This window comes from Engystomops pustulosus, chromosome 1 (genome assembly GCF_040894005.1).
Source record: "Engystomops pustulosus chromosome 1, aEngPut4.maternal, whole genome shotgun sequence".
NCBI lineage: Eukaryota > Metazoa > Chordata > Amphibia > Anura > Leptodactylidae > Engystomops > Engystomops pustulosus.
This window is the reverse complement of record NC_092411.1, coordinates 117,374,564-117,398,012: the sequence shown is the minus strand read 5'-3', so window position 1 is coordinate 117,398,012 and position 23,449 is coordinate 117,374,564. Positions and strand designations below refer to the sequence as shown.

General features: G+C 37.9%; 1 protein-coding gene across 12 annotated transcripts in view; it reads right to left on the bottom strand.

Moving 5' to 3' along the window:
• Positions 1–23,449, bottom strand: part of TRPM3 (transient receptor potential cation channel subfamily M member 3) — a 415,524-nt gene that overhangs the window by 90,387 nt on the left and 301,688 nt on the right. For 11 of the 12 annotated variants that reach the window (XM_072151012.1, XM_072150963.1, XM_072150982.1 and 8 more), the window contains 5 exons: positions 23,043–23,167; positions 21,512–21,683; positions 12,126–12,300; positions 5,862–5,985; positions 1,536–1,608 (listed from right to left, as the gene is read on the bottom strand). In XM_072151012.1, the coding sequence (XP_072007113.1) occupies positions 1,536–1,608; positions 5,862–5,985; positions 12,126–12,300; positions 21,512–21,683; positions 23,043–23,167 (669 nt within the window). Of the gene's footprint in view, positions 1–1,535; positions 1,609–5,861; positions 5,986–11,833; positions 12,301–21,511; positions 21,684–23,042; positions 23,168–23,449 lie in introns of those variants that run through there. The other variant, XM_072151037.1, reaches the window with a different exon arrangement.

The window sequence follows — 23,449 nt, the reverse complement described above, 5'->3', positions numbered from 1 at the left end:
GGGGTGACACAAGAGCTTACAGTCTATGAGGGTGAGGAGGTGACACAAGAGCTTACAGTCCATGAGGATGATGGGGTGACACAAGAGCTTACAGTCTATGAGGATGAGGGGGTGACACAAGAGCTTACAGTTTATGAGGGTGAGGAGGTGACACAAGAGCTTACAGTATATGAGGATGAGGGGGTGACACAGCTTACAGTCTATGAGGATGAGGGGATGACACAACAGCTTACAGTCTATGAGGATGAGGGGATGACACAAGAGCTTACAGTCTATTAGGGTGAGGGGGTGACACAAGCGGTATAAGAGATGTATAATTGCATCTATTTTGAACTGAAGATGGTTTTGTCACTTGACAGACCTCATTGCGTTGTATCAGTGTTTGTTAGAGTTACATCATGGTGTAAAAGGATATTTATAGAGTATAGTGATCCATGCTCTGAACAGAGGTTTCCAATGAAGAGTTTATTCATAAAAATTTAGAAGTGATTGCTTCTTTGGGGTTCTGTGAATACTGGATGCTTGGATGGATAAGGTTGAGAACATTGTTCAAGAGAATGCTTATACATCATTCTTTTCCTGTAACATATAAACGCCAGCATGTTTTCCCATGTATTATTTGTGATGGAAATGTAGACATTGGTTTAGAAACAGCTCAGTTGCTTATAAGATTAGTGGTTCTGTATACTCTGGCGTATTATTGCCAGGGGAGTTCCTGGGTTACCGTGATTACGATATCTGTTTCAAGTGCAGATCTTACACTGATTGCTCCGTTTTCTTGCGTTATTACAGTCAAGCTGTCATGGCTGGGAGCTCAAATTCATCTGTTAACATAGACTTTCACTTCAGTGCAGCCAGAATTGTCACGTTTTGAAGGGTAAATGGAGATATTAAAAACTATTTCCCATCACAAATTACAGTGATGAAAAGATATTTCCTACTTGTTTAGGGGCATTGCACAAAAATACTTATCCAACATCACAACTGAATTGTTGGTTCTTGCTGCTTGTTAAATGATTATTAAAAAAGGGAACCTATCTTGAAAGTGGAGACAGACACTAGCCATGAAAATGTAGTTTGATGTTAGAGGTACCAGATGTCCCACTATGTCATTGACAGCTATCTTAGCCTGCACACTGTATATGGATACATAGTAGGAAAAGGGCCATGCCCCCAGCCCACTTTTCCCAAATCCACACCCATACATGTCCACATTTTAAGGTTTTAGTGCTTCTACGCCAGAAACTGATAAATCCCCCCTATACACTCTGTATCTCAGTATCTTTATATTATTATCTCATTATCTGTTCTGCTATTTGCTGAATGACATTAGCGCACAACCTGTGATTCTCAAGTTGCCGTTTTAAACTATGGCATAATCGTAATTTTGAATTTTATGAAATCAGATGGCAAGACGGCTGCCGCAAATAATATTATGACCCCCCAATAACTGCATTAATACATATAAAATGTCCTTATGATGAAGACATTGTTGAAAAATACTGTTCATATTTATATTGATATCTTGTAATCACCTTTGAGCAGAGCTGTCAGGATTGCTAAATCAATATCCTGATGACCTTCTGATCCCATTCGGAACACTGTAATCTGGAAGATAAAGAAATAAAGGTTTGTATGATTGACCCTACGGTATGATCAGTGACAAGAAGGATTCATGTAATCATGTCTTAATGTATAAAACTAGATTGCAGACTGTTACAGTTTATTGATTCGTGTGATGATTAAGGCTCATTTTACCTTTTCTCCATGACTGCTATTCCTTCCCCCTCCATTATTCACAAGCATGGGTGGCATGATGTTCATGTGTGTATTCTTAATAAGGAGGTGGTATATAAGCCACAGCCAGAGTCATGTCTTCTAATTCACAGATCCTTCTATCAGCCCATGTTGTCATTGAATAATCAGGGCTACCCAAACACCTTAGACAGTGAGCCAAAATGTAGAAGTTCAACCAAAATGTGTCTATTGTGTATGGCTACCTGGCAGTGTTATATAAATATGAAGTCAGCACAAGCTTAAACTGTGATAGAGGCTGCATTGCATTGCTTCACAACTTCTCGCAACTGAAATTATGTTCCATTCATCTCATAAATATCATACACCTATGTGAGCATATGTGAACACATCAAAAGCTTTGGACAGTTAGACAGTAGTATATGAGGCTGGATAAAGTTGCAAGTCTATCAAGTCCAACCTTTTAAGAATTAAATAATTTTTAAATGTAATTTTTTTAGGCCTCTTTTGAACATGTACTTTGAGTCCACCATAACAACCTCCTGCAGTAGAGAGTTCCATAGTCTCACTGTTCTTACAGTAAAGAATCCCTGTCTATGGCGACGGTAGAACCACCTCTAATCTGGACGTAGAGAATGCCCCCTTGTCCTGGTCACAGGCCTAGGTATAAAAAGATCTTTTTAGATAATTGTTGAAATTTGTCAGTCTTGTAATTTTGCTGAGGTTCTACTTGTGGATAGTGTTTTCATAGATTTGAAATAAAGGGAGAAATTTTTTGTACCGCCAAGTGTACTCTGGTTAGAGAAAACTCTTTCTTTTTTTTATTAGAACATAACAGTCAAGCTAAAAATGTGCAAAAAATGCTCATTAATGTGACAGAATCGATATATGATGGAAATATGAATACACATTTACAACATCTTTAATATGCAGAATACAGTTCTAAGAACTAAAATAGTGGCAAGTCTGAACGTCTTTCAAACCCGCAATAGGGTATTTATGGCATGTAATGCATACATTCCACTAATAAATAAACATAAAATTTCAATAAGGCAATTAGTTATATACATTGGTTATACGACAGCAGAATATTTCCATTAATATTTATTCATAAGGCGAAGAAATAATTCTGGAGGTGCTAAAATTGACTGCACAATTATCACACTGACATATAATTTCCATGTATCTATCTATCTATCTTTATCTATCTTTAAGAAACTGTGTAAAAATGTAACAAAGGGCCACATGTATCACTCATTTTTTCTGTTGTTTTTGCGCATTTTCATACTGGCGCAACATTTTTCCGCCATTTTTGTGATTAAACGCAAAACTAGCCGCGCGGCAAAAATAACCATGTTTCCCTCATCTATCTTACCCATCCAGATGTTTTGTTGCACCTAATCATATTCATCACTTGCGACTTTTCATTTAGGCGCAAAAAAGGGGCGCAAAAACACTCCAGCACAAAGGTGGCGATAACTGAGAAGTAACACTGAGCCCCTTTGCAGAGCAGCTCATCCCCAGCAGCAGAGCTCAGCCAGACACTAGTACAGATAATACAGGCATTAAAGGGAATCTGTCACCAGGAGAGCCATTTTTAGCACTCCCCCAGTCCCCACAGAGATATGACATACAATGCCAAAGTGTTTTGTATTAATAATAGGTTTTAAAAAAAAAAGAAGATATGTTATATTGTATGCATTAGCATCTGCTGTGTGACTAGGCAGTTGCCAATTGGGAGGGGCTGGAAAGGAGCAGTTCCCCCCCACCCTTGGGAAACATGTGACCTTTTCAAATATATGAATAACTCCCCACACTCGGGATTGGCTGTAGAGGAGCAGGGGGCGTCGCTAAGCCCAGTGATGGGTGTTTTCATATATTTGAAAAGGTCACATGTTTCCCAAGGGTGGGGGGGGACTGCTCCTTTCCAGCCCCTCCCAATTGGCAACTGCCTAGTCACACAGCAAATACTAATGAAAGGTACAATATAACATATCTTTTTTTCTGTAAAACCAATTTTTAATATAAAAACACTTTGGCAGTGTATGTACTATGCTCTGTGGGGACTGGGGGAGTGCTAAAAATGGGTCACCTGGTGACAGGTTCCCTTTAAAGACACTGCAGATAGGAGCTGCAGACTCTATTTACAGTTCATCACCTCCTATTTACAAAACATTCTGCAGAAGCCTCAGCTCAGAGAGAAGTTTGCAGATGGTACAGACAAGTGTCCCCTGTGTAGCAAGATAACCACACAGGGGTCTGAGGGTGATACTTTGCAGAATTACGGGGGGGGGGGGCAGCAGGAGATCAGCACTGGGGGACCCCCTCCAGGAGAAGCCCCTGCCAAGGAGATCACTGGGTGCAGGGTATCGCACACATGGGTGCTGCTGTGAGTGTTACCTTCATTCTGGGATGTGGAAGTAGCAGAGAGGAGCTTGTAGCAGGATCACATGTAAGAGCCTGAATCTAACATTGTGCCGAAACTGCACCAAAATTGCGCCTAAACTGTGTTAAAGTAAAGTGATTAATAAGAGGCAGAAAATTAACTTATCACAGATGGTTGTAGCTTGTGATAATTCTGACGCAACAGTGCGCCAGAATTTAGTCGCAACAACTTCACTTAGGAGCACAAAAGTGATACATGTGGCCCAAAATGTTATAAATCTATCAATCTATCTATTGAAATCAAATATAGGCAATTCGCCAAGTTTCAGCTGTTTCTCAATCTGTATGGAACAAATCAAATGTTGCTACTGAATGATTGAATAATTCCTATTTTTGGAGTGATGCCTATTTTTGACTAGTTTCCTGCAATGCTGATTTAGTGCTTTTCATCATGTATCTATCTACTAGTAATATACAGACCAATTTAACACAATACACATTTCAACCTATGAAGCTAGATGTCTAGGTGAATAACAGTAAGATTTTGTCATTTTTGTCATGAGGACTACCTTGTTACAAGGTCATGGCTCAATGCAAGAATGAATCCTGTTATTGAATTCTGAGGCCGAGTCATTAATCAATAAAGCCTGGAGACCTTGCACGGCATTGCATTGAGACCTTTTCAATTCTCACTGAAGCAGAAGACGTTGAATAGAACATTTGTGAAGGTTTGGAAAGTGATACCAGACATGGCCAGAAAATGCCCAGCAATCATAAACAATGCCAGTAGGCGGCTATATGTGTGTGGTTTACACATAATCAATTGCAGAACAAAGATCCAGACAAACAATGCCAACTGTTTCCCCTCTGACTTCCAACAGCTGTTGTATTTGGAATGTCCAAAATGTTAAATTTACCCATAAAATTGCCTTATGTTTTAAATAACATTAATGAATTTAAATAACATTTAAGGAAGGCTTGTATTACACATAGCTTCTTTCTACAGACACTAATCTCAGTTTGCTATAAATATGGATTTTTTCAGTAATTTTCCTAAAGGCTTCTTTATGGGGCTCCAGTATAAGATTTTTTTTCTCACTACACTTTAGAAAATTGCTGTTTTTTTTAGATTTGCAATAGCAGTAGCAGTGTCCTTGTACAGACCCCCCATGACTGACTGACTGACTATATTGCGCATAGAGAGAAATCTGTCAATTGGCAGCTGGCAGCAAAGCTTGTAGACAATAAATATTAAAAACTCATCATGTTCCCAGCAGTAAGGGTAAAATAGTATTACATTTTATAGAAGGTTTTTTAAAACATGTCTATGTATAGTAATTGACAACTGCCCCCTCTTTTGGTCCGATAATAAATAGAGATGAGCAGACCCAAACTTTCTGTTGTGGTTCGGGGTATGGGTGGGTTCCCCGCGACCTGGATATATTGCACGATTAGCAGCAAATTGACCTCTCTGGCCAACTACCTTCACTATAATTGGTTAAATGGTGCCTCCCTGGACAATCATAGAAATGGTTAGTTGGCCATGGACGTCAATTTGCTGTATTGGAGGCCGAACAGCAATATGGCAACAATGTTTTAGGGTGTGCGTAGGATGCATCCAAACCCAAACGGAAAGTTCAGGTACGCTCATCTCTAATAATAAATATTAACAGATTTTTTTACTGCCACATCAAGAGGGGATGTATTAAGTAAATACTTACCAGCTCCTTTTTCTTCATACATTCCATAAGGATCATAAAAAGGTGCTGTGCTTGGGTTCGAGTATAGGTGAAGGTCTTCTGGATAGTAACTAGTAGTTGGTCCCGGAGGGATTCATTAATAAGGCTGTAAAGAGACACAAAGCTATGTAAAATATTTAATTTACTGTCCTTGTGGGTCACAAGTCTGTAATTTATGGTCAGAGTGCAGATTAAAACTTTATTTTATCCTTTTTAATATGATCTAGGGCAGTGATGGCGAACCTTTTAGAGACCGCGTGCCCAAACTACAACCAAGACCCACTTATTTATCGCAAAGTGCCAACACAGAAATTTAATTTTAGATTTATACTCTCTTCTCTGTCACAGCTTTCATTCATATCAGCACCCTGAGGAAACCAGTAAAGCAGAAAATGGAAGAAATGAGGATGATTAAGGTAGATTCGCTCTAGGGTCCCATAAACAGGAAGAATTGTCAGGGCCGGAGCAGGAGCTACAATGATAATCCAGATCTGTCCACACCTTCCCACTCCTCCGGTAGTCCCAGGTAGAGCTGTCACTTTAAAATATCTCTGTGCACAGCAACAGCAAGAAGATACCTGGAGTCACCTCTGTTAATGGCCTGAGTGCCCACAGAAAGGGCTCTGAGGCTTTGAGTGCCACCTCTGGCACCAGTGCCATAGGTTAGCCAGCACTGATCTAGGGGAATGATAGTTTACATATGACAAAGCACATATGTTGTGTTTATTATACAGCTTACAGACCAGTATATATTTCATTATATATATATATATATATATATATATATATATATATATATATATATGTATATATATATATATATATATATATCAGTATATAGTCAGAATATTCTATATTTTAGAACAAATAACTGGGAAAACCTATTGACTCGAGTATAATACTAGGGGGAATTGCATTGGTCACAGCCTCCCCCCAGTGTACAGCTATTCAACCCCCTGTGCACAGGTATATAGCCAGACAGCACCCTGCCCCCAGTATATATAGATATATATATCCAGTTTATAGCCAGCTATCCCCCAGTATATAGCCAGCCAGCCCCAAGTATATAGCAAGCCCTCAGAATATAGCCATCCTGCCCCAGTATATATACAGCCCCCAGTATATAGCCAGCCAGCCCTCAGTATATAGTCAGCCTTCCCCAGTATATAGCCAGCCAGCCCTCGGTATATAGTTAGCCAGCCAGAGTATATAAACAGCCCTTGGCATATAGCCAGTCCCCAATATATAAACAACAAGCCCAGTATATAGCCAGCCAGTTCCAGTATATAGCCAGTCCCCAGTATATAGCTAGTCAGCCCCCCGGTATATAGCTAGCCAACCTGCCCTCAGTATATAGCCAGCCAGCCTGCCCCCTTTATATAGTCATTCATGCAGTATCCAGTATATAGCCAGCCATCCCCCAGTATATAACCAGCCCCCAGTATATGGCAAGCCAGCCCACGTTTATAGCCATCCAGCTTCCCTCCATATATAGCCATTCAGTCTGCCCCCAGTGTATAGCCATCCTGCCCCCACTATATGGCCAGCCCCAGTATGCCCAGCTCATAAAAAAAGACTCACCTTTCTGATTCCCCCCCAGCAGTGGCAGGTCCATGCTACATTGCGGCGCATAGGCTGTGATGTAATACACGCACAATATGATGGCAGCAGTGGCTGACATCATAGCCTGTGTTCCGCAACATTATATGGAGCTGTAGCTGCCAGATGTAAGAAGAGGACCTGCAGGGGGGTGCTTTTCGAAGGTGAGTATGGACTTGGCTTCAACTCCACTATATGTGGTATATGGCTTATGGATACCACAGATCAAAGCTGACTGCCTGAGATGCCTGGTACTTTTTCAGCTCCTGTTTGTGTATTTCAATTGCAATTGGAGCTTGAGCAGCGCTTACCTGACAATGACACAGGTAATGCAAACAATGGTCCAGAGGACTGTTTTTGCTTCCCACTGAACTGCATGTCTTGTGTGAATATAGCTTTACAAAGATGTTTATATTAACTGGTGAATGAATTAAAAGCTCTAGTTTTAAGGGCATACATGTGGGTGTATTTCATTGGTTAACTACATTGCTCATTGTTAGGCTTATTGTACTCTTCATTAATATTCAGCTATACCATTTAATAAATAATTGAGGGTGCATTTCACAACTGCATTTGCTAAAGAAATAGTCTTGCTCTTGCATTTTTCATGGCTTCAATGTGTCCCATATTTCACATGCCAAAATTCTTAGCAAAAAATACAGGCTTTATACATAAGTCATGTTTTTCTACTTCTCCTGACCAGTTACTATATATAGCTGTCTGTCTGATAGATATTCTATAATTGTTTTATAAGACAATGTATCTCTAGGGCCAGGCTTCATGGACTCCGTACAGGCTCTGTAAACATCTACAGTATCTCACAAAAGTGAACCCCCCCCCCCATTTTTGTAAATTTAATTTGGTATTTTTAATGGACCACACTGTAAATATAACACTGATACAGTGTGAAGTAGTTTATGTACAACTTGAATAACAGTGTAACACTGATGTGCCCTCAAAATAACTCAACCCAGCCATTAATGTCTAAATTGCAGGCAACAAAAGTTAATGCACCCCTAAGTGAAAATGCCCAATTTTATGCACAATTAGCCATTATCCCTCCTCAGTGCCATCTGACTCAGTGTTATGTCTCAGGTGTGAATGAGGGGCAGCAGTAATAAATCTGATGTTGTCAGCCTCACTTTTTCTCATACTAGTCACTGGTAGTTCAACATGGCACCTCATGGCAAAGAATTCTCTGAGGACCTGAAAAACGTTCTTCTGGATAAAGATGGCTTGGGCTATGAGAATATTGTCAATACTGTGAAGCAGAACTACAGTATCTTGGCAAGACCATATAAAAAGAGTTTATACTTAGAACAGGCATGCTTGACCAAAGAAGTTGACCCTGCAGGCTCAGAGGTTTTCTTTTAAAAAATAAACATATGAGTGATTCCAGCATTGTACGTGGTTGTAAGTGGTTGGGAGTCTGTCTTTCAGTGCTCAGACCATGTGCCACACACTGAATCAAATTGGTTCTCATGGCTGCTCTCCCTGAAGGAAACTTTTAAAGATTATGCACAAGAAGGCCCATTGGCAATTTGCTGAATTACTGGAATCATGACCTCTAGTAAACCAAGATAAACGTATTTGGTTCAGCAGGTTGCAAGTGTCTAGGGGCAACTAGATGAAGAGTACAAAGGCTTTTGTGTCTTGCCTACAGTCAAGCATGGTGGTGTGAGAGTCATTGTTTGGGGGGCTGCATGAGTGCTGACAGCTGTTAGAAGCTACAATTCATTGAATGAACGATGAATACCAAAATGTACTGTGATATCAAAGTTTTCTCTCACTCTAGAAACTGTGTTAAAGAGCCAGAGTTCCAATATTTTATGAACCCCAAACACATCTCCAAAACGACCACTGCCTTGCCAAAAATAATTTAGTGTAAAGGTCTCCACACCTATCTAACATTCACCAGCTCTGTGATGTCATCATAGAGGTGTGGACAGTTAAAGCAGTGCTGGAAAATAATTGTGGTCACACTAAATATTGACACTTTGGGAAAAATTTGCCCGCATTCACTTCGGGTTGTACTCACTTTTGTTGCCAGCAGCGTAGACTTTAATGGCTGTGTGTTATTTTGAGGGTGCACTAAATTTTCACTGTTATATAAACTGTACACTGACTACTTTACATTGTATTAAAGTGTCATGTCTTGAGTATTGTCCCTTGAAAAAGTCTTAAAAAAATTTGCAAAAATATGAGGTATATACTAACTTTTGTAAGCTAAATGCTTTAAAACGATTACCATTCTAGCCTTACTAAATGATTGCTCAATATAAGTCAATCATGCCTTCTTTGCCTATTTAAAGGGTCCTTTTCAGGAAAGGGACTTCTTCTGAAGGACTGGCTTTCTTGAGTCTTCTAGACTATGGTTGGAACTGTAACCGTTGTCCAGCCACAAAAGTCCAGACAAATTACCGGTAAGTCTCAAAAGATAGTACAATAAACCAGACAAGGTTGTGACAAATCCCCCCTATGTGGTTTTCTAGATCAGTAGGAAAATCCCCATACACTGCAAAATTACTAGTATTGCAGTATAATTTAGGATCAATCAGACCCCCTAGGATTCAAGTACCCATAGGGGATCTAAAAATACAGCAAAAAAAAAAGAAAAGTAAAAATAAAATTATTAAAAACCTTAAAGCTCAAATCATCAGAGCTCATGTAAAATTATACAAATAAAGTCATAAATGCCGGCTCTATCAAAATATAAAAATGGTTATTCCCGGTGGTGAACCCGTAATGGAAAACTGTACCTAAATGTCTAAATTGCATAAAGATCTTAATAAAAAGTGATCAAAAGGTTGTTCAGTCCCCAAAATGGTAGCAATAAAATTGTCATCTCATTCCACATAAATACATGTTACACTTCTCCATACACTGAAATATGAAAAAGTTATTGGCCTCAGACTGTGGCAAAATGAAGAATTATGTTTTGTACAAATGTCTAAAATATAATTTGGTATCTTCATGATCATACCAATCCAAAGATTAAAGGGCAAATGTTATGTGAAAGCTATTAAAATGAGGCTCAAAAGAAAATGGTGAAAATGTGTTGTTTTTTTGTCAATTTCTCAGCATTTTAAATTTTGATCAGGGACCGAACCCATAACCAGACTGATTACTGCTAGCACCAATCGTGGGTGTTAACTCTTTAAATGCTGACAGGACCATTTAAATGGCCAGTGGGGCCTGCACGCTGCCGGGTTTCTCACTCCCAGTGACACCATTGAGGAGCGACACAAGCATTTAAAGAGTTAACACCCACATTCGGTGCCAGCTGAACCCTGATTGAACAGGTCCAGACAGATCCAAACATTGCAGGGTTCTGGTCCACTCATCACTATTCAGAGGACGTTTTATGACATATTGACTCACATATTATTTCACTCCCTACTGGTTCTATGAAGTAGAAAAATAATATGTCTATTGGTATTCTATGCTATGTAGGGGCATATAGAGGATGTAGATGTGGGTAAAGTGATGAATGGCCACCTGGGTCTCAGTATGTTCAGGAGCCCTCAGATGAGGAGCTAAGCAGAACTCTCAATGGATCATATTTGGTCTCCAAATGAACTGGAGGGCCAACCAGAACCGATGGCACCAGTGCCATTGCCCTGTGATTTTCTATTAAGTTTTTTCTCATCAAGGCTTCTGTGGTAACATCCACTGGACCCCACTGTGTGGGGCTCTAGGGGCAGCATGCACACCTGAAGCCCTTTGATTGGTGTCTTCTTGGAGAGAGCTTATTCTGAACATTGCAAGAACAGAGGGATCATATTAGTTGGCAAGTCCACTCCTCTCTCAGTGGGCTAACTTTATTTAATCATGAACTTGGTTTCTACCATTTTGCGATGGTATATATATATATATATATATATATATATATATATATATATATATATATATATATATATATATATAATTGTGTTTGTCTAATTGAATACTGTATATAATTTAACCTAGGTTGTTCTAGGTTGCTCATCTCCCACGTCCATGTTATTGGTCTTAGGTATATACTACATGGGCTGGTTTCAGGGTTGTGGGTGTGTGTGGTGCCAGACTGTTGTTGTTGTTATATAGTACTTTAAAAATGGTGATACAAAGTAGTTCAGTGTCTGAAGCTTCAATATAAACATGGGTTTGTTCCATTGCTTTAGTGATTAATTGTTGCATTATTAGCTAAATCTTGCTTCAAAAGTTCTATAGTTCTAAATATTGGAAAGGTGTGTACTCTTTTCCATCCCTACTTTAAATGTGTGTATATATATATTAGATATAACATAATACTTTTCACTATTATTAGCCTAATAATACCCAATAAAACCTAATGGACACCACTAGTAATTTATTTATTGGGGATATCACAGGAAATGATACAGGGTGGGTGAAGGTATAAATGCGATGGAGGCAAGTACTATATTGATATAACATATGGATATTTGTTGTATACAGTAGACATATAGATATATGCAACTAATTAGTGATAAGGCTGGCAGGAAGTCATACAGGTATCACACAAAGGAAATCACCACAGAAATAATTAGACATTTTACTTTGTGGAGAAAGACTTTAATGAACATATAACAATGATGATAGACTATAATGAAACTTCACAAATGAACATGTCCAGAATCTGCCTACCCTCCTTCTTCTGAGTATTTATGACCAAAGGCAAGAATATCGGATGCACGTCCACTTCCATCACACACCACAACGGGAACAGGGGGGCTGTCTCGTAGATATTCCAAGACAATTGATATGACATTTGGTCCACCCTCCACAATGAGTGCCACCACTGGAACTCCTTGCCCAATTCCTGTAGAGGCAAAACAATAACCACATCCCCAATTTCATAAAAATACCAGAGTAAATTTTAGGTACTGAAACAAGATAAGTGCAAAAACTTGTTCCACAAATAGCAACACAGTTATTTTTTATATACATAAGTGCATACAGTAATTCACCATTTACCATTGATTTTCCCAACACAGTAGGTGTCACCTGGCTGCTGAAATATGTACAAATTTGTAAATCATGAGAAATTCATAACCTTGATATTTATACAGAACCAGTGGCAAATCCAAACTATTCATATGGCTTTTTAGACTTCAAACTTGAATATTCCAAAGCAATTTTGGAAGTACCCTATACCACATTTGTGAAATGTTTTAGACACTATATGAGAGTTTTGTTTTGGGTTGGAATCTTTCATAATGGTTGGTGCATGTTTTTTGGCAGACACTATGCTAACAGGTAGTAAAGATTTAGACTTTATGGTATCAGCTGCTTTAATAAATTTGGAACAATTTAAACCTTTCTAGTCTTGGATTGTACTGTCTATGGCCTCCTGTGTAGAACTGTGTAATGGGGCCATGTGCTGGCCATTTTTTGCAGCTAACACAAGGCACCAATACTTTCAATTAGCTGATAACCCTTGCCACAAATTATACAGCAGATCCTTTAGTAATTTTCTATTGATATGTTGATGTCAAACAGGTTGAAAAGAAGGGATCACGGAAGTGCACATGTTCTTGTGCATGTTACTTAACTATTGGCTAGGAGTAGTAAATCCTACACTTGTGGTCCGTCCTTACTAGTGACTAGTTCACTCCGGTGTCTAATTAAACTTGGCCATTTCTTGTAGATGTTCAGTTGAGCAGGGCCAACTCACCTGTTCAAAAGTAAACATACCCTCTAAGTAATAAGGCATTAGATATTAGTTTTCTGTATACTTTATGTTTTATTTCCAAGAGACGTAGCTAGAAAATGCAAAGTAATGACATAATGAATGAAGCTGGAATGATCACCTCCACAGCTTTACATAACCTCCAGTTAACTCAGGTTCTAAATATTTGCTGTCAGCATGCATTATCTATTAAATGGTAATAAGGATGAAGGGATGGCTGGAATAGATGTCAGTAATGACAGTTGAACGTCCCTTTACCTTCCCAGCCCCCTTCATATATTCTCAGGCATAGGATGACAAAGGGAAGCCCACGGGTCACATGACTTCTGTTAATAAATGACAATCTGTTAAATGACATATGCATATTTATAGTGACTGAGAAGTAAAATGAAAGCATTGTTACCAGTGTCATCTCCTGTTAAATTATAATAATCTTTATTTATATAGCGCCTTCAAATTCCGTAGCGCTTTACAGATTATGGCTTCAATTGTGTCCATTGTGCAATTATAAAAATGGAAGTTTTATGTTTAACCTCCATCTTATTTATACATAATGCCACCAATACTCTATAATAAGGGATATAAAGTATAGTTAATAAAAATAAAGAATAGTTTCTGTTTATTATAAATGGCCATATCTAAAAAATAGAAAATGTTGATGTTACTCACACTTGAGCTACAGTAATATCGATGAGGCAGGGATGACTGTAATGGCAAGTCATAAGAAAAGGTGCACATACACTTTAAATTTGCACTTTTTCTTACATCTAAGTTTTTTCCCAGGTGACCCAATTTTTAATGTGATATCAGTCTCATCTTCTGTATCTTCTATACAGAAAGTATATTGCAAAATTGTATAACTTTCTACTATGCAAACAATAATATTATTTGCTGGAATGGGACTACACATTTAACAACTGGGATAAACATGAGCCAAATATTCAGCTGCTTCTGGGTCATAACGTTGGTGCAACTTTAGATTGGCAACTACTGATAAATTTATACCCCACAATTCTATAACAAAATACTTGTGTATGTTGCATACTTCTAAATCCCACCTTCTCTCCCCAATAGGCCCACTTAATTTTTTAAAAGAGGTGAACAAAATGTATAAATACTTAAAATGTGTGTGAAAGTTGTAAACTACCATAGATTTGATTCTGGGTCAAGTTAAGCAAGAATGAAATATGTACCATTTAGCTTAGTGACTGTTAATAATGTTGCAACAAGAAACCTTGTAAATTGCAATATATTCAGTCATGCAGTGTGTAAAGTTGCTTTTTCTTATGCACAATATCTTTCTTTTTGGAAAAACTTTTGATACAAAATTGTATTTGTTGAGTTAAAAGCAAAGCACAGAGCAATGGCCCATCCTTTTCCTTGTCTTTGGTCTACAAAAATAGCAACAAAAATTGCTGTGATGTTTTTTGTGTGTGAAAACACTGAATAATACCTTTAACTTGTATATACTGCATGCAGCTCATTGCAAAATATGTATTAAAGGGGGTTCAGGGTAGTGATTTTGATTAACTATTCATTAAACAGGCAATCAATATTAGATTGGTGGGGTCCGACATTTGGAACCCTCAACAATAAACTTCTTTTGACAACATTCTTTGTGTAGTGGTCAGCCCCAGTGGCTGCAGAGCAACTCATATTTGTGTCCTGGAAAGTAATTCTATAATCTGTAGTAGTTTATAGTCCATGCAAATCTTTTCCACGTTGGTGACATTTTAAGCAATTAAATTCAGCAATGCCACAATAAATTTGGTGGAAACAGCGCAGGGACTGTTGTTATTGCTGCCAATGCCTCATGGCATTGCTTCGGTGCTCTGTACTATGCTTGTATGTTACCATGGAGGGTAAAGCAGGAAATATAGGAACTTTGAATTTCTAGCTGCTTAGCTCCCTTACAACTCCCACAAGCAAGGTAGGTTCAGCTTTGGTGAACTTACATGCATATGTTAGGGAATTGCATAGACAATAAGGAGCTCTCATAAACCTTTTCTTTTTTTATGAACTTTAAACTTTTTTTATACTTTTCTGTTTTGCTTCTGAATTCCATCTCATATTCTCTAGTTATCTGAACCTAGTTCATTCTTGTTTTAATCTAAACATATTCTTGTTTCATTATTGCTAAAGAAATGTATTACTGTAATTGAGTTTTATTGCATATTGTGAACTTCTAGATCAAGTTGTACTGTACAGAGTGTTCAGTGGAATAAAACATGAAATATTCTCTCTAATAAATCAGCTAAATGTTATATTTTATCAACATAAGTAGTGGCATACAGCTCATAGCTGACTCAATCCATCATGTATGGCACCACAAAGGGACTTACTAAATCTTAAGTAAATCTTCAAAATTCTGGACTTTACCTGTTGAGTTAATAGGGCCATATTCTTATAACTAGATTTTCATATGAAAGAGTTTTCCCAGCAATAATGTAATCATATATAATCCCTCTTTGCAGTATAGAGTGATAAGTTGTAAATTAGTCTCTTGCACTGCATTGCCATTACATTTATGACTATGAGACCACAGAAGATTATTATGTACTTAAGTCTCATAGAAATTAATAGAGAAGCAGATGGGTGTAACTACCACTGCAGCAACAATGTAAGTGCTATGAGGCCCAAGGTGTCAAGAGGGCCTGGCATTAAATATTAGTTGACAAACTCTAGTGGTGAGTGAAGGATACAAAATATACATCTGAGGTATCAAAAAGACAAAGTTGTAGGTGCCCTCCTATATCATGTTGCATATAGATATACCTCTACACAATGACCTTGGTGGTGGTAAATGCACCACTTGTTGCCAAGCTGCACCTTTACTTCATATTTTTTAAGGCATGATAAACCTAGGACCCTTACTCATAGATCCAGGCATCGGGACTTTGGTGATCTTCTTATATTTGTTATCCATGGTCTTTTCCATTCTAAAATCAACTTTTAAAATTAGGGTAATGAGTCTAAAGGGCTACTGGGAGTGTTACCATAGCTTTTCCCTGCTGTAGCTTCACAAGTTGTTTCACTCTCTCAACCCCCCCCCCCCTGCTCCATCAGCAACCCCCTGCCTGGTGTAATCTCACTGCAGCAAAGTAAGTTTCGGCACAAAGCAGGGGGGACGGGGAGAAGAGGTCCTGCACACTGTAACAGATTGTGATTCTACAATATGGGGGGCTCTGGTAACACCACCAGAAGCCCATCAGGCTCATTAGAATTATTTATTTATATATTTATAAAAGTAGATTTTTAGAAGGAAGGTGGGCATGGGTGACAAATATAACAATTGCCACAGTCAAATCACCTGGATCTATGAGTAAGTGTCCCTGGTTTATCATGATTGATCTATCAAAAGTTTTTTGAACCTGGACAACCCCTTTAAATAAAATGAAGGAAGTATTGTGTAGACTTTATTTTGTGTTGTCCTGCTTTTTAAGACAAGACATTTTAGAATGATCGTACTCTTCTCAGGGCCTTGCAGGACCACATGTCGTACATGACCTTGAATGTATTGCTACAAATGAAAATGCCACAAAGCAGTCCTTTTAACAAGATTTCTTATAAATTTATCCAGCTAGAAGCTCCTGCTGTGTTTCTTTTTTTGAGATAGCAGAACAACATTTTATTCATTTAAGCTTTTAAGTTAATGCCAGTTTGGATGACATATATTAGCTGGCATATGCATCTGTTGTAGCATTCATATAGACACTTGTTGAAGACATCCTCATCCATTTGTAAAAGCTATAACCTAAAGAAGCCTCTGCGTAAATGTAATGCATAGTTGCTCCTAGTGTTTTGGACATTGGCCATATTGCTGTAAAATGATATTAAAAGCATTGTCAATGTATTTGCATTAGCTGTCATACAAAACAACATATAATCAGACACACTTAACAAGGACTAAATGTGACAATGCCTTATCAAGACAGTTCGGTGTTTCTTAATTGAAGGTTCTAGACCTTGACTTTGGTTGGTAACTGCTCTTCTTATTTACATTAATGTATGTTTTACTGTTTCATGTAAAATAAAAGTTCACTACAAGTACTTCTGTGATATTTGTATTGACACGTAATAGCATGGATAATAAGTTTGTTGTCAAGATAAATACACTCAGCAGTGCTTTATTGAAAAAGTGGTTTGTGGGGACATAACAAGAGCCAAATTCTCTTTTAAAAATAAGAAAAATCATTCCATTTTTCGGTGCAGTACGCAAGTGATCTCTAGGGAGAGGTCACTCCTCCTCCTCTTCATCGCTGTGAACGTATGTGTGAATACAACCTTAATCTACATATCTGCCTATTATCTATTGGTCTGTCAAATAGCTGTCATTTGGAACCACATGTAGGAAACCATGGGCTGTGGAGTGGTATGTTGCGGATACCTAATTGTGTGCCTTTTCACAATTTCCCATAATGACCAAAAAGAATTAAACTTTCATTTCCTGTGCTGCTCTTGTAACATGAAAACTTATTGGCTTTAAATGTTTGTTGTAATTTTGACTGTGATTGATGTATGTCCAGGGAAATTTATATAACTCTACAGATCACCTTTAGCATGGCTCGGATAATCAGAAATTATTTCTGACCGTCGTTATTAATGAGACTGGACGTGACCACAGATGCGTATGGCTCCCCTGCATGTTGGTATGGAGACAGTTTCAGCAATTAGGTACTGTGTTTATATCACTAATGGTTATGCTATGTTCCATAGGTATATGCAGGAGTAGCAAACAAATGTTTCCTTACCATTAGCTGAATAATTCTTTCTAAAATTCCTCCTTTTACAGATCACCCATTTAAAAGACCACATCTATAGACCTCCTCTCCAGAATAGATTTTCAATCAACCAAATATAGCATACATGCTGGATGTCTTCTTTGCGAAGAATACACCCCCGGCGGACCACTTTTCAGTGGAATTTTGGATGGTCATATCCAAAGAGGCTTCCCTAGATTGGATAGACTCAAATGTATAGGATTCCATTTCAACATAATCTGAAGATAATCATTGTGACAACTAGTGAATCTTGCTTAAGAATATTATGCCTAATTATTCTACCTCAGAAAGGAGCTTTCATTTCTCACATTATTACTACTTAATTGTCATCAGCAAATGAATTCAAGATTTGGACAGCAAAAGGAAATAGTCATCATAAATGCGATTATCATTCATTGTATCCTGCCTGGCAAGGGAATGAGAATTAATTGTTGTATTTCAGTTTTGACATAGTGTGAAATATATCCATTATACGGAGAAGCTAATTTGATAAATAAGCTTTCTTATCTGGCATTCACCAGTCTCTGCTTCAAGGGATTGTAACTTTGTCCTACAAGCCTCTAAATGGCTTTTCCCTGTATCTGGAGATTTCTAATGGTTTAAAAGAGATTTCCTGGAAAAAAAAAAAATTAAACAAGACCGGTTCTCATTCCCATTTGATTAAAGGATGGCACTCACAGCGCTGATGTCAATAGAAAATGACTGCCAGGGCACAAAGATGGGCAGTAATAGGACATGCTCTACTCTTTGCAGGGAGGGCAGTGGGCCTGCTCTATAGCACAGTGTATTTACTGGCTAGGGGCATAAGGACATATAAAGAAATGTGCCCTTGAGTTTTATGTGGATGAAGCCTAACAGTGAGTTGTTTTAATGTCTAGATACAGAAAGGAATAAGGGAAACAGTAAAAGAGAGTATTTTAATACTTCTGCAACCACAGGTATAAGATGCCCTCTAAATGAGCTTTTGGGACACTGTTTCAAATGTGTAACTCTGTTACTAATCAATGAGGCCACATTGATAGACTATTTTTGTGAGCTGAGACCTCTTTGTTTTGTGTGCAGAGCTATATGTTTTTGACAACTTATCATTTTGAAGCTTTTAACACTTAAAGGAAATCTACCATGTGGAATCTACTTTTGGAAACATTCCCCATGGTAGATTCCCCGTTCCTGCTGCAGCTGCATCTCATTCTTCTTCTAATTTATAGATGCAGCTGCTGCAGAAATAAAGTTTAATCCTTAAATATGCAATTAATTTCAGAAACAGCTACAGGGGCGAAGGCTACTTCATGCACCCGTTAGACACAACAGACCAGCCTCTACGTAATATGGGCCGTTCTTCTGGCACATCGCCAGCAGACGAATGTGAGCTACTGCGCAAGCACAGAACTCTCCAGCACCAGAGTGCGCTTGTGCAGATCTCGTGAGCTGCAGGAAATGCAGCAGAAGAACGGGCCATTGCGTGTAGAGGGGGGTCTGTAGTGGTTACTGGAGGAATGGAGTAGCCTTTACACCCACAGTAGCCTCTGAAAATAATTTGTATGTCTAAGGATTAAACTTTATTTCTGCAGAGCTGCATCAAAGATTTAGTGAATAAATGGGATGCAGCTGCTGCAGGCATGTGGAATCTACCATGGGGAATCTTTCAGAAAATGGATTCAACTTTAGCGTTTTATATCTGCTGTATTGTCCTAATTTGTCAAAACTTTGCGAAAGTTTTGAAAGTGAATGTTACATCTATAAAGGTAGAGTTATCTAGCTACCTCCATGACTTATGTTTGGTACACTGTGCTCTACACAGAACAGTTTTTCTTATGGGATAGATATGTAATGTATAATAAAAACTGTTCACTATAGCGCCTAGTGTGTCTAATATAGGTCTTTGGAGGTGTAAAGTGCTTCCAGCCATGAGGAGTCTTGTGCCTCTCACCTCAGGCAGCACCACCAGCTTCACAAAATGTCTTTTTCTTTTAGTTGCTACAGTATGTTGAAAACATAGGTAATTTTTTTATATTGTGTGCAGGGGGATGTGGTAAACATATTTCTAATATACATTGTAAATAATTAGGCTTTGCAACTGTTTAAGGTTTGCTTTTAACACAGATAGTAGCTTCAAATCTTTTGCACATTGCGCACTGGATACCTGTTGTAGAAGACATGTAATTTATTTCCAGCCAATGGCATGTTTATAAACAGTAAAGTAGAATAATCAATTGTCTCTTTTATTCAATCTCTATTTAAAGCACAAAAATACATAGAAGAAGCCAGCAGTTGAAGGTATGTGCCACCTAATTCTTCAGCCACTTCACTAGTATAAACTGTTCTTCTGTCTGGATTGAGTGCCATCATAGATAAACTATGTTATGTGTCACCCCACTCTGTGAAGAACCTGGGATAGGTATTATAGTGCCCCCGACCTATCTGTTTAAAGGAAATCTTTCAACAATTTTGATCATACAAAGCTGTCACCGTGTATTTCACAGTACTCCATGGCTGCACCTAGTATAAGGTATGTTATTAGTAGTGACAGAACTGTGAAAGTGAAGTTATCATCCAGATCTACAGCTTTTGCAAGGACTCTAGGTGGATCTGTCAATCTGAAGAGATTTCTGCTCTCTGCCAAGTGAGGCTCCACAACCCATCCTCTTTGTTGAGTGGGAGCTGTGTCAGGATTTTGGTTGGATACCTGTAGCAGTTCCTTAGAGCAGAACGGACCTGTTAATTGCAAAGAGCAGAAAGCTGAAAGATCTTCCCAGAGCACTTGCAGGAGTTACAAACATGGATTCAGCTTATTATGGTCGAAACTGATGACTTATTCCCTTTTAAGATTGGTCTTGTTACTCAAGCAGGGGCATAACTACAGTGGTAGAAGTCGCTATGGGGCCCACAGTGTCAGGGAGCCCCCTCAATGGAGGATGCACAACATTTTATACATATTATGCTGCACATTGTACAGCATAATATGCATATAACATTTATGTGATGTATATATGATGTATATGTGTGTTTGTATCTGTGATGTGTGTAAGTTGTATGTGTATATGATGTATATATACTGTAGGTGAATATAAGACACTGTATGTGTGTGTATATGTTTGGATATTCAAAATTCCACAACGGGCCCTGCCTCTCCCTATATTTTACATAAACTATTTCACAATAAATGCGTAATGGATAGTTATTATAATAAATAATATTCATTCAAATATCCTCCTCCAAAACTTTTCTGACTTGTCATACCTAATTTTCAGCCCACACTAATTTTCTACCCACCATTTTACCAACATCTTGAAATTGGAAACTGCATTAAAAGAAAAATAGGAAGACAATGGGTATTTAACAATGTACTTTGCATAATCTTTATTGTAAACCGGAGGGTTGTTTTAACTCCATTTTAGCTCTGTCAAAAGCCAACTTTTTATTTTTCTGATTGTACCTGGTATCAAGTCAAATGTTGTTCTGAGTTTTTACATGTTTTACTATTTTTTTTAGTTCTCAAGACATATTTGCTATAACATACATTATCATGGGTTAGAAGGTAAGATAACTAAATAACTTACTTGTATTAATTTTCTGGAGGGAGATGTGCTTTTCCAGTTGCCTTCGTAATTTCACCTCTGCCCCATACTTGCCGGTTGTCCCATTGTCAGCCAGAATAAAATGTGAGTGCATACTGTTTAATACCGTTAATTTACTCATGGGATTAGACATGGTCTGATATGGCCGAACCACCTATAGGGTTAAATACAAAAAATATGACAGTGTTTTATTGTAGCTTTCAGTGTTTGTTTTAAATATTACTAAATCACTGAGCTTCTGTTTTGTTCCTTGCAAGATGGAATTCACTAGAATTGAAGACCAGAGTGAAAACCAGATTAGGGAGGAAGAAAGAAGAATGTAAAAGAAAGTAAGGTCACAAGGAAACATTTAATGTATTAGGGAATTGTCTTCCTTTCTACTATAAATGTTTGCATAGTTTGTTGAAGTCTCTGACCACTTGAAGTGGTTTACCCATGAAACAAATTTCGCAAATTTTAATCCCCCAGTGCAGTTTACACAATAAAGATCATTTTTAACCTCCTTACTTACAATTTTTACTAAGTTGTATTGCTGTTTTAGCTCATATCACTCAGTGATGATCAGTGTAAAATTCCAAAGTGTGGACGGGGAATCTCTAAGCAGAAACTTCATTATCCCTCTAGTGCTTGTACTTATTGTACTTATATTATCAGGGTCCAGGGTTTATCTACACTTTTATTTCACTTCTGAACTTTCTACGAGTATCTAACACTGATGAAAGAGATGAGACAGATCAGAGATAAGAGGTCCATGAGATGGATATAACACACATCAACACACTGCCCGTTGTGCTACATCTCGGCTATACCACACACAGAGTGCCTCCCTGCCCTGGATAAAAGCCTCATCTGTAGCTTGTAGACTTTGCATGCTGCAAGCTCTGTGTGTGAGCAACGTGGAGACTGAGGATGCAGAGTTCACTGCAGTTTGCAGACAATAGAAGCTATTCATAAGAAAAATATTCATTGTCTGACCATAGTCAGAAGAGTCAAATTGTATACACCAGGACTGATATAGAAAGGTTAGACTTATATCTGTGAAATGTTTTATTTTTTTTAAATAAGATTGAATTAAAGAATGTGTTTTTTTTATCCTGAGTATATTTAAGAATCTTATCTTCAAAGGAAATAGCCCTATAAGTCCCCTCTAGACATCACCTCTCATCCTTTCTGCCAGCTACTGCAAGAAAAAGTTTAAATCTGCAGTCTTTAATGTAGAAATGGTGTGCACCAAAAAGTGACTACGTTCAATAAATTCTTACCTGCAAGCTTCTCTAATTCTACTATAGTATGTGTAATTCAAGGCAATGACATTTCCTTTTGTTCAACCAAGGTGTTGAGCTACAAAACAGACATGAGTCTTGCTTTGCAAAACTGTTGCTGTAGATGCCATTTATTTATTTAGGAGTCATGGAAGGGACTCAGCATGCATTAATACCTGCAATTTGGCTAACTGTGAATATTGCTAAATGTTTAACAACCATGATTAACAACAATAGTTGAAGTTACTCACATCTTTGCCAATGAGATCCTCTTGGTTTTCTACTATCCCCCAGGGGGCAATACCAATTGTGCAAATCTTGCCTCTGGACTTGGATGCATGATCTTTCAAAGCATCACCAACATGCCGAATGACACCTAAAATTCACAGAATATACAAAACATAGTCATTTAATGAATTTATGAAAAAATAAATACGGTTATACTAGTAAAAGCAGAATCTTTTAAATTTGATAAGATTTCCAGACTTATTTTTCTAGTTTACAAAACACCATTCACTTTAAAGATAATTCTCTTTTTATTTCTATGCAAAAGAACTTCTCGGTGCACCAGCGATAGGGCAGTGCCAGCTGTCAATTTGCAAAATTTAGCAATTTGCAAAAATTAGTTAAAGGGGTATTCCCATTTCAGCAAATAAAT